The sequence below is a fragment of the Pithys albifrons genome, chromosome 2, assembly GCF_047495875.1.
Source record: "Pithys albifrons albifrons isolate INPA30051 chromosome 2, PitAlb_v1, whole genome shotgun sequence".
Taxonomy (NCBI): domain Eukaryota; kingdom Metazoa; phylum Chordata; class Aves; order Passeriformes; family Thamnophilidae; genus Pithys; species Pithys albifrons.
In genome coordinates, this window is record NC_092459.1 from 113,363,537 (window position 1) to 113,376,446 (window position 12,910).

A 12,910-nucleotide genomic window follows, 5' to 3' on the forward strand; every position below is an offset into this window, starting at 1 on the left:
GTGTCCCTCCGTGTACTCCACAGATGATGGTGCCACTGGAATTGTGCAACGAGTTGACTCTGCATGGGCCAATGGGCTGCCCCCAGATGGAACCAAATCTGAGTAGCTAGGCAAGATCCAAAGTGCTGACCTGGATGGGAAGGGATCCACAGATCATGCTGATTTCTGATGGGCAAAAAGCGCTTGGTAAAGCATAAAATAAACTCTTAAAATATTCAACATGACGGCTTTGGATGCTGAACTAATGCTGCCCCTCCCACCTCAAGGGGACGCCTGGGGACATGGAGGGGGTGGCTGGCTCTGATTTTAGTGTGTCCTGATGAAGCTGCAAAGTTGTTTTGGTAAGGGGCCACTGGAAAGCTGAAGGAACAATTAACTGTGTAACAAACGAAAAACACTGACATGAACCTGCTGCAAAGTTAGGCCTTTGCATCCATATTTGTTTGTAGTAAATATCTATATATTTTATATAAAGATTGCTGCAATGTGAATGAATGCTGACAAAATCTGAGAGTGAGAAATACTTTGTTCTGTACCTTCTTTACAGCTGTCTAAAGAAAATGATAAAATCTAAGCAGTGTTACTTTTTCTTTTAAACTCACTTTGGAAGATTTCCAGTGTGGCTGTGCTACCTTGGTGGGGCTGCTCTTACTCTTCCCAATCACATGCCTGCTTGTCAGTGTAGTGCCTGCTGAATGGGAAGTCAACAAGATTAGCTTCATCTGGCCACTTCAATAATTCCTCATCAAACAAGTCCCATGAGTATTTATTTCCCTTTGTTCCCTGACTTCTAAATCTGCAATAAAGCAAACACGGCCTGTCTAAAAAAGCCACTTAAAGATAATAGAAACTTCCACCTGCCTCCAAGTGCAAAGCCAGGCTATTCACTGGATGCTTTCCTGTTTTTTTGATGTTGAATTAACCATCATCCTGATGTCTGCTGCTCATATGGGTCTCAAATTCAATGATACAGAAGCAACTACTTCTCCCACACGGCTGAAACACCTGAATTTGCAGGAACTTGAGTCTGCCTTCTATTAAGCAAAAAATAATTTTTAAAAATAGGGCATCTGCAATTCCTTGGAACATATATTTTGCCAGGCTTCTTCAAAACCTAATGAGCCAAATTCTAATTACAGATTTAATCATTTCATATAGTGACAATGCTGTTTAGGTCTCTGAAGACTGAGTGAAAGAAAAAACCGAGTTCCTCAAGCTTCAAAACATGTCAGAGCCCTGAGCACAGTGTTCATTTATTTACTTCCAGCCTTTCCTGTGCTCTACAGTGCTGTATGGACCATGCTGAGGCTTTGTTACTGCAGAGCTCCTCCACACACAACTTGCTGTTCCCACAGGACTCATGTTGTCACTCCCTTGTGGTGTTGGAAAATTAGAACTGCACAAGTTGTGCAGAGGGAAGGAAGAAAATTCTGTGCATAATGGTATTTATTAATTAATCCTCATATCTCAGTGGTGGCTCCAAAAGTTACAGTGGTGAATGTAACACAAAGCCAGTCCTCCAAAACCCAGATCCACCACCAAGCTGGGGGCTGGTCTATTGAGTGGTTTCCATTGCCATGAAAACAAATAGAAACATGAAGTTCAAGGCTTCCCCAGCAGAATATCAAAGCACATTTATTTCTGTGGAAATCATACTTTGCCAGTTCACGCTTTACTAGTCAGGGAAGACACATTCTGTTCAGTCAGAAGTTTCCCACTGCTAATGGGTGTTTGTTCTTTGAATTCTTCTCCAGCTAAGACCTGAAAAATACCTGTTTTCTGAGCTGCCAGTTAAACACAGACACTTCAAAATAAAATAAAATAAAATAAAATTACTCCCCTTAGCACTCTCAGCTTTGCTCTACCTACGGGTAATGGAGCCTGCCAGATCTGGGTTTGGTTGAGCTCGAGCACAGCCACATCAAAGCCCTGCACCTCCGCATGGAAAGGGCCCATCTTACGTGGAGGTACCTGGGAAAGGTGCTGATGGTGCACGTTACATCAGCCTGAACGCCAACATGTTCCTGTCCCCCGGGAACACCAGCCTTGGGAACAGCTCCCTCTGCCCTGCCAACCGGAGCTGAGGGCAGCTGAGAGCGCTGGGACACACCTGCAGCCTCAAATATGAACCAGTTTGGGGCTCACACAAGACTGCACCTCCAAGCCATGGCACTCTGAAACCATTTTCCCTTCCATGGCCACACCAAGAGTTCATGTTACTTATCAGCTCCCTGCCAAGCTAGAAAAGGTACAAGGTTATATTTTCTTGGCTTCTTCAGGATTCCTGATTCTGCTCTTTCTCCCCAGCCCTCAGGCTGAACCCAGCCCTGCTCCCAGGCCCTGCCATCTGTGCGGTCACAAGGCAGAGCCTTTATGTTTTCAGGAGTGCAGGCAAAGATGAGAAGTTCTGACAAGGGAAGTACCAAATTCAGCCTTTTCTGCCCCAGAAGATGGAAGTGATTGCATAACCACTCCTTCCCCTCCTAAAGGAAGCAAGAATATTTAAGATTTTTTTGGCTTCCTCTTTTTTCAGCATTGACAGCAGTGGCCATTGCAATTATTGTTTGCCAGTGCACACAGAATTTGCTTGCTCCCAAAAGAGGGAAAAGGCAGTAAAATAGCCATCCAATGATTAATTCCAATTTCTGGTGGAGAGGAAGAGAGTGCAGGCTGTGTATGGTTCAGCAGCTGCTTCCCCAGCACTGGGGCAGCAGTGGAGCCATATGGGTTCAGACAGGGAGTGCCAGCCCAGATCTGCCAGTGAGCACCTTCTCTGTGATGTGCAAATTCTTTCAACCAGTCTCCCTACAGGGTGGAGAAATCAATCTCTATTCCTTTTATTCTAGAACTATGAGATCATATTAATATCAAAAAGGGGCATGGCCAGCTCTAGAATGAGAGGTTAGACACTTTTATTTAAAGATCTGATGCATAAATAAAAAAGACAATTATTGTGACAGCAAGTTATAGAGCTCTAGATACCAATTCCTACTACTGTACTAAAGGATTTAACTTGGACAGAATGGGAACAAATTACTGAGATCCTCATTCACATAAGGTGCACTGTCAGCTCTCATAGGAACTGATTTCCAGCTCTGGAATTTTAAGTGGATAGTAAAGAAGGTAGGAGAGTTGTGCTTAATTCCCTGGACAATTTCCAGGTTACAGCTCAAATGCCCTGCAACACTACATCACTTCCACAACTCTTGTAGGATTCCTCAGCATTCAACCGACACCAAACAAAAAGTCCCCATCTAAAAATGCCACCTTATTGCCAGTGTGGAAAGGACAATGTCACACACTACCAGGTTCCATTTCAATTATCTGGGGGAAAAGAGATGGACAAAACCCCTTGAACAAGTTGACTAAAGAATTTGCAGTACAGCTCCTTAAGCACTTCCCTCAGTGCTGCCCCAGCTGCCAAAACAGGGACATTCCCCTCCCTGCAGGCTCAGCTGCTTCCATACCCCTCCGAGGAAGGGCTCCCTGTGCCCCCTCCCCAACCCACACGTTCTCCCTCACACAGGGGAGTGCAAACCAGTTAACACTTATTAGAGAAGAAAAAAGCACAAAGCAAAGGAGAGTGCCTTCCGTTAAAGCCTATTTCTGAGGCCAACCCACACTTCCCAGTGCTGGCAAGACTTGACATTATTGCCTCTGCTGCAGCCTGTTTGAATACAGACAAAACCTTTCAAACAGTCAAAAGATAACTACTCATAACATGCAATCTGGGAAAGTCTATATTTTACATCTTTCTTATTACAACTGCCAACAGAAAAATATTTCCTCCATTTTTTTTTCTTTAGAAAGAATCCATTTTCCAGTCAGAAGCCAATGAGATGATGCTATAAAAATGTCAATTCAATCTCAGGAAAGGTGAGAGGGAAGGAACTCACTGACCAAATAAATGCCTTTGGAAGGCTCCTTAACCTCAGTTGCTCAAAACCTTCTGTAGCAAGGAAAGTTTCTTACCTGCCAGGTAACACCAAAGTTAGCACAAAGCTTAGTGCTCACAACAACTCTTGGGATACTTTAAACCTTCCTACTGATCAACACTGGGCAGGGGAGCTTTTACATCAGCTGCTTCCTCTTCATAAATGGTTATGTAAAAGGCTGGTCTAGCTTTTGATGTGTGTTTAAACACAAAAGTTCACTACACAAATATTTTTAACTCCTTTGATGCAAAGAATAATGGAAACAATCCCCTGTACGCTTTAGAAAGTGTTTCACTAGGAAGGGGCTGTTTCACTATCAGCAACCAGCACAGACCAAATGAATCAGATGATCATTGAAATAGAAACCCACCAAAGCTGGGTGGTTTGAGATAAAAATGAACCAAAGATACTGTTTCTGTGCTTCACTGGCAGTTTCAGAACAGATCCTTAAATATTCATTACTTTTAACAGAAGGGAGCCCTAATGCTGCTGAGAAGCAAACTGGTAATAGAAAGCCACAGCCAAGATTTGGAAACTGCTCAGTTTCCAGCTCCTTTTTCCCCCAAAAAACCTGATTTAGGAAACCACATAGCCCCAGTGTCCCAGCACCACCCAAAGCACCCACCAGGGCTGCAAAGGGGAAGCTCTTACAAGTCCTGCTGCACAGACAGAACAAACAACAGTTCTGAGCAGCAACGTCACCTAAAATCCAGAAATTACCATGAATTCAAACTTCTCCCTGAATAACTGCATTTCTGAGAGGATCCAAGACACAACTTTCTAAAGTAGTGAAGCTTTAAATCCACAGCTCCAATGAGCCTCAAACCTACTGGGGAAGTAAGGGCAGTAGGAATGATGCAACTATGCACTTGTGAGAAAATTTAATGTACCCAAGCCCCCATTATTTGTAAGGTGCAGGCAGGTATGTTATTCAGTTAGGATTACAAGTAGACTGTAATTAAAAGGTTAAACTATATTTAGTAACAGTATGGGATGATAAAAACTGTATGTGGTTACTGTCTGGTTTCTGATTCTTGAGTTATCTACGCTAAGACTTTAATATAAACTATCAAACTATTCTAATTACTCTTATTTTTCTGAAAAATACTTCATTAAACAGCCTTATACCTCATCAAGTCCATCAAAAAGGTCCATAAAAAAGACAACAGCAAACGTACCTCAGGCTCTTCCTCTTCCAAACCAGGGGGTTTTGCAGCCTTGGTTTTGCTGTTACTAGGAAAGATCTTTTAGCAGAGCCTGAAGCTGGGTAAGGATTAGCAACCTGACTGCAAAGCACTGAGAAACATCACAAACAGCTGAAAGAAAAAAGAGAACATGTCCTCCAGACAGATGCACAATCTCTCCCACTTACAGCAAGTGCAGAAATAGTTTCTTGCAGAAGGAAGCTGTACAATCAACAGTGCCTGCTGTCAACTGCAGAGCTGCCAACTCTCATCAGGACCTGTGTTACACCACCAACTCTAATGCTCACAGATGTGAATCATCTTCTTAACCTCAATGAGGATATCCACGGTCATAAGTAAATGTCAGTGAGATTTTTCTAAATTGCTTCAGATAAAATCACAGAATTGTAGAATATGCTGAGTTGGAAAAGATCCACAAGGATCATCAAAGTTCAGCTCCTGGTCCTGCATGGGACAGCTCCAAGAATCCCACTCTGTGCCTGTGAGGGTTGTTCAAATCCTCCTTGAACTCAAGCAGGGGCCATGACCACTTCCCTGGGGGGCCAACGACCCTCTGGGTGAAGAACTTTTTCTAATATTCATCCTAAACCTCCCCAGTAAGAGTTTCATGCCCTTCCCTCAGGTGCTGTCCCTGGTCTCCACAGAGCAGAGATCAGTGCCTGCCCCTCCTCTGCCCCTCTCCCCTCAGCCTCCTCCAGGCTGAACAGACCAAGTGCCCTCAATCACCCTTCACACACTTCCCCTCCAGGCCCTTCACCATCTTCTCACCCTCCTTTGAACACTCTCCAAGAGCTTAATGTCTTTCTTACATTGTGTCACCCCAGACTGCCCCCACATTCCAGGTGAGGTGCCCCAGTGCAGAGCAGAGCAGGACAATCCCCTCCTCACCCAGCTGGTGATGCTGTGCCCGATACCCCCCAGGGCATGGCTGGCCCTCCTGGCTGCCAGGGCACTGCTGACTCTGCCTTCAAGAGAATTATGAAAGAAAATTGCTTATAGATTTATTTTACACATTTAAAAAAGACATGAAATAAAGTTACATTTCCTTAACTCATTAGCATATAGATTTAGAAAGCAGTATGAAAAAGCTCTGTGCAATGAAAAATGACCTCTGTCAGAGTAAGAGCTTGCTGGGGTATCACACATGGAAACCAGCATGTCATCCTTGCACACAAACAGGGCTCCATTCTGAAAAATGAATGCATGAAGATGTTTCCATATGTGTATGTATGAACTTCACCCAACAGCAATGTTTGCACATCCAGGTGCAAATACATAAATCTAAAGATAGATAAATATATCAACCAACCTTCATTTTTCCAAAGCCTCAATGCATGATCACTTGTATCCACAACGTGGGCTAGAAATAAATGTGCACATCAAACCTGCACAAGCAGAAATTATGGTTATTTTGAAACCCTGCTGAAAAGGTGGGCCTCAAATTATCAGCTATTAATCCTGGTTAAAGGTTTATTTGAAATAAGCTCAATTTGCCTTATTGTTGTAAAGATCATGTGAATAAACCATGAACTTTCTAGCACAAAGGATTAATTTTTAGTAAAATAAACTATGTGTCCAGAAACAAGGAAAACACTGAATAACTGCAGCTGCTTACAGACCACGAAAGGGGTTTTATTCTGCTGTCATCAGCTGATATGAATTCTTAATAGCACTAAAACATACCCAGATCTAAAATTTTGCTTAGTAAATATTATATGAGATTTTTCTTTCTATAAAGATGATGCTGGATCATGCAATATTAATGTAAAATTCTTAAACTTCAAAGGATTATCCTCATTCTGGTTCCAACTAACATACTTAGTTAACTAAATTTTCTTAAGCTGTCTTCTCTAATTTGGATTATGTATTTTTATTATTTTCCATAATTCTGAATTGCTCCATACTTGCTGCTTACACAGATTTGGCTGACCACTCATGCCATCAAGGTAACACTTCACATTTCATGACTTCTTAAGCCTTCGCAGTTTTAACTTCCTGAGACCATTTTCACCTTCTTGTTTTCTTTTTTGGGGAAGCTTCTCTGAGGACACAGGCTGCAGTTCTACACTCGAGGATGGCACTGCAGGCAGTTCTTGGGTGGCTGTGCTTGGCTCCTTTTGGCTTGCCTGCACTCTACTGCTCTTCACAGAAAGAGGCTGAGAGGGGTTTTTTGTCAAAGCCAGTGATCTCTGGTCAGGCACAGTCTTTGTCATGTCTTGCTTAGGAAACAACCTGGAGTTAAGGGGGTTCTCCTCCTCCAGGGATGGACCCAAACCATCACCATTGCACTTACCCGTTTCTGTACTGACAGAAATTAAAGCAGTCCCTTCAGAGGACACCTTTTTGAATTGCTCTGACTTTTCCCCTGAACCACAGCTCTTTAGTTGAGCCTGTGTTTTGGTCACTTTCTGACTTTGTTTTGGACCCAGCAGTGCTGACTCAGAGCTACAAGGAGGGTTCTCACTCAGAAGATTCGCCTCCAGCCTCTCCAGAGCATGAGGTCTTTGCTGGCTGCCAACATCATCTGCCTGTCTCTGATTAACAGAATGTTGCAGCTCTAAACCAGGAAGCTGCAGGCTGCTCTCAGCTGTATTTGTGCAGTCCTTCAGCAGGCCTGGACTCCTACGTTTCACATCAGACCGACGACTGAGAGACGTCTGACAGTCGCTCTTTCTGTTCTCTGTCTGTGGGTCCACTGAGCCAAGATACACTTTCTTGGAGTCCTTGCTGATTTGAGGTTTGCTTGCACTACTTTTCCTTGTTTTTGTCCTTTTCACACTGCAAGAAAAAAATTTAAATTAAAAAAGAATATTTACTGCCTCAATTTGCCCTTCTTCCAAACTCTGCAACACCACTAGGGCCATTCTCTTGCTGAAAGTGGAAAAAATCCCTGTATATCATCTTGACAAGCAGCAATGTTTGTCTAGTGTGGGTAATATCAAGTGTTATCCATCTGATTTTCCACTGCACTAGGGGAGAACCCTATTTATTAATGACTAAGCCATGAAGGAGTGAGTTCATATTCTATTCCAAAAGGCAGAACTGGATTCATTACAGATGTTAAAGGTCAACACAGCAGAAGTAGATTGAATTCCTTCATGAACTGGGTTGATAAAATAGGATTTCATAAGTGCCTAAATGATTTCAAACCATTCCCATACATCCACATGCATAATGTATATCCTACAGGACAGAGGGGGCAGGCGGGGAGAGGCAGCGAGCGTGTCTCTGTGTGAGAGCTTCTAATCTCTATTTTAGAATGTTCCTCTGGAATTTTTCCCAGGACATTTCAAAGCATTACTTTGGAGTTAACCACTACTCATCTAGTATCAAGCCCGTTCATCTGGGAAGGACTTTGGTAATGCAAGCAGATGATATTCTAAAAGGAATTATGCAGGAAAATGGGATCACAAGGGACCTAATGGAGTGTCAGTGCATGAACACACCCTGGCAGTGCATTACCTACGATTTTGGATTTCACATGGGCCATAAGAGCAACTTTATGCCCATGTACTGAAGCTGCATTTTGAGTCTGACCATGTCAGTACAGATGGCCCCAAACAGATGCCCCTTTTTGTTGCTCTGCTGCCGCCAGGCAGTTCCCAGGTCAGGGTATCTGACTTTCCCAAAGAGGGCCTGCCCGAAATAGGTACTGCTGTCATACCCCCAAATCTAACCTGGTTTCTAAGCACCACACAGACAGACAACTTGGGTAAAAAGAGAAGCTGCCAGTGCTCACGGCAAAGCCCTGATATCACAGGGGTTTGGGGCTGCTGGCAGCATGGCAGGTCAGGCCATGGTACTGCAGAGCACCAGGGACACGTTCAGCCAACCAGCTCACCCTCCCCACCCATCACACCTTTACCTGTGACCAGTGGCCCAGATTCTCAAATGAACAACAAAATCTATCTGCAAAGTGTTATTCACCAGATTCAAGCATCACATATTTCTTTTGGCTCAGAGCTTCATTCAAGGAAAAAAAGAGTCTGTTTTGATTCTGCCCAGTGCTATGTGAGATATCTATGTGGGTTGTAAGAGGTTTCTCCACGCTGTAAAAAACTGCAATAATCATTTTATGTGCTTATCCCCACTAGAGTAGTAGTCTCAGTAATTTAAAACAATGCTTTGCAAAGCAATTTATATTGAAATTTTATTACATAGGCTAGATTCTACCAACCCAAATTTTACCCATTATAAATTTAAGAGCTTAGAAAGACTAGTGACATACATTTTTTTCAGGATGTCTTGCTTTATTTGTTCATTCAGACTAATCTTAAGCTTCTTGTTTTCAGCAGATTCAGTAAAATATTCAGACATCCCACTGGAAAGTTCTTCTTTCTGCTCCAAAAGAAAAGACAGGTTTAAAACATGACACATCAAACTATGATTATTCAACAGAAAACTCCATTTCTAATACTAAGGCTTACAGCTGTTCTTTATTATTTTGATCTGAGCAGTCTAAGAGAAACAATTATTTTTAATCTTTTAATATTTGGGAGTCTAGTCAGTTCCCTCCCCTTTCAGACTCCCAACCAACATATTTCATATGCTAAAAAACACACCACAAACAAACAGGACCGCAGTGTAAAGGATGGAGCTTTCCAAACCCTCTGAGGAAACTGCTGGCAAATATTTGACATCCTTGTGGCTCAAACTGTGACAAATGCCAGGAATCTCTCTTGCAGACAGGAGCATGTTTGTCAGGTTTTTTTCTGAAGAGACTGACTGGCGCAGTGGTCTATACGCTTATTCTCCAAGGAATTCCCACAGTTTTCCATACTTATGGAAAACATGCAGAGTGCTGTTTGCTCACTGAAGGAGGCAGGGGTTAAAACTTTTAATTCTAACATTTAAACGCTCGCAGATTGTAGTGGTTGGCTACTGCAGGACAACAGGGGAATTCTTTCTGGTCTCAGCTAACAGCAGCACCAGGGTTTTACATAATACAGCTGGGGCGAGCGGGAGGGGAGGAAAATGCTCCTCTTCTTCAAGCTGTGAGCATTTCCTTTCACAATGAAATAATCTCCATCAGAGAAGGGCCATTTGATGACTTCACTATTAACTATCATACACTCCAAAAAAGTATTATCTCCGAGGCTATGGAGGAGAGGAAAAAAAGTGGTAAAGGCAAGAAGAGAAGAGGCTTTGTGCATGTCCTTGGCTTTGCCAGCACGTTCTCCCATCAGCCTGCAGGATGCTCTGACGGGCTCACCAAACACAGGCAGTGCCTATTTAGCCTGTTCCTTGCTCTGTGCCATGAAGAGAACACACAGGAACCAGGTGGCACGGGAGAACTGAGGAACTGAGAGAAAGCCTGCAGAGGCACCAAGCCAAAGCCTGTACATGATCCCTGCCTGGAAAACCCCTCAGGAACCTGTCACTTAGGGGAGATCAGGCCCTGCCCATTCCTTTTTCTGTTTTAAAGGAGAGGGGAAATCTCCGTGCTCTTTCCAGAAGAAACAGCCAGTGAAAACAGCTTCCTGTTTTGTAAGCAGGAGGGGAGTCAGGCAAAGAAGTAAAGCCATTTCAGCACTTAAATCCACACCTGTTCTGACCCTCCTTCCAGAGGCAAATCACACAAATGTGTGCATGGAGAGATGCATCCAGTTCTGTCCATAAAGCTGCAAGGAGTGTGTTTACAGCAGGCAGAAAACACGTGGCACATCTGTGCAATGTGATTTCAACCTCAGAAATCAAGCTTAACTAGTTTAATCTGAGGGATTAATTGCTTGAGAGGCAGATTCCCCTAATTTGACTAAATACATTTTCATACTTTGTAAACTATTAAAGACAGGAATATTATTAAGATACTCAAGAGTCTTGCTAATTTTAAGTGAAGACAGACTGCAAAGCCTGGAGAAACTCCTCCGATTTCCAGTAACAGCCACACAACTTGGATTGAAGGCTCTTGCACAACCCTCCTGCATCAAAGCAGCTGGAGAGCACTCACCCCTGGCCAGGGAGCAGGAGCCTGAGCAGAAGTATCTGAGTTTGTGCTGTAAGGTTAATTCTGTTAAACCTTCTCCAGCCCTCAGCACAGCCAGTGCCAGGATCCCCAGCCCACCCAGGCAACTCTTGTACCTGTGGTGAGCCATGTGTGGAAAGGAAAGTAGCACTTGCTACAAAACCCAGGGGAGGACGGGGGGCAGCTCCTGTCCACATGTGCTCACTGCTGCAAAGAAGCAACAAACTCAGTTCTAACTCCTGTCTGATACGAACCGTGTGTCAGGGTGTGAAGAGCAGAGCCTGGAGAGAGGCAAAGATGGCCAAGTCATGTCACTTGAGAGTTGAGTCAGGCTGGAGTTAATGGACTAACACAATCCCTCACTACGCTCTCATCAACCTTTTGTTTGGCTTTCAAATAACTTATCACATAAAGCAATGACAGAAAAGGGTTAAGGCATAAAAAAATTAAAAATCAAAATGATTTATATGTGAAACACTTCTGAACATGCCCTCTAAGTACAGTAGATTTTCCCCTCGGAACCACACCCTGTAAAGTGCTGTATTTTGAGAGCTGAACAATTAACATAAGGCATATGAGTCAGTCTTTGAAAGACTCTGTGGGAACCAGAGAGCCTTTTGCTGTTAGGAGTGATGTAAACTCCCTAAGGCTGGAATAAGTCCACAATAGAAGGCAGAGAGAGTCATAAATAACAACAATGGGCACTCCAAATACTACTAAGACACTCAGCCATTATTGGTGATACTTCCTTTTTTGTCTTTATTAGACTTAATGATTTTAGTTAATTAAAAAAAATAAAAAACACTCTCTGTTTTGGGAATACTACTTATTTCCTATGGGAACTTCAGGACTTGTTAAAGAAACAAAAAAAAGCTAATCTGCTCTCATCCTGTCTAGTAATCCCAAATTCCTTTTAGGCAGTGAAATAATTAAAGAAAAATATTCCAGGCATAAAAGGGAGGACAGCAGAAGCAGACATCATATAAACAATGACACCATGACAGAGAAAAACGTCAAAGCACCGCCAGACTTGCAACTCGACTCTGAAAGAGCTGCAGGGAGTGGGATTGCTGCTAACAAATTAAAACCACATTTCTTGGCAAATTGTTAAAGACAGACATATTTACATTTGTATAGAGACTGGGTGGGCACAAAAGATTAAAATGCTTCTCCAGTCCTTGAACTGCCAAGTTCTATTAGAAATATGTGCTCTTAAAATCCTAGGGTAAGCTCACTCCTGTTTGTCACTGAAACTCAGCAGAGAAGGGCCCGCAGAAGTGAAGCTCACAATGTCTCCCCAGCCAACCTGCTTGTAACAGTGGCCTCCCCAAACCTGATTTATATAATCCTTAGCACTTATCCAAAGAGAAGTCTAGGAGGAATAAACCTATATCAGGACTAGAGGGAAAAAAGACTCTTTGGCACGCAATATACTTCCTGCAAGGTTTATCAAATTGAAAATTCCATTTTTTTTTTGCTATGTCACTCAACTTAGTATTTATTGACATGGAAAAACAAATTCTCAAAAATGTAAAAGTGGTCACTGCCATCTCCAGCTCTCCCCAGGGCAGCTGAATTCAGCATTTAATACCTGTTACAGAACTCCTCGTGGATGGGCACTCGTGAGGAACCCTTATAACTCATTGCTCTCAAGAAGAGTGAAAGGTTTGCCCTTTTCAACCTGGCAATATACTCATATAAATAATGTTTTTTCTTCTTCTACTCATATAAATAATGTTTTTTCTTCTAATGCTGGGTTGCAAGAAACCTTTCCAAAGTAAACAATGCTGCCCCCCCTTTCCTGC

General features: G+C 42.9%; 1 protein-coding gene across 1 annotated transcript in view; it reads right to left on the minus strand.

Annotated features, from left to right (window-relative positions):
* Window positions 1-5,892: 5,892 nt before the first annotated feature.
* SLX4IP (SLX4 interacting protein) overlaps window positions 5,893-12,910 on the minus strand; it is a 71,666-nt gene continuing 64,648 nt past the window's right edge. Inside the window, 3 exon segments of the mRNA XM_071582125.1 lie at window positions 5,893-7,102; window positions 7,105-7,918; window positions 9,369-9,478. Coding sequence (XP_071438226.1) covers window positions 7,082-7,102; window positions 7,105-7,918; window positions 9,369-9,478 — 945 coding nt within the window. The 3' untranslated portion in view covers window positions 5,893-7,081.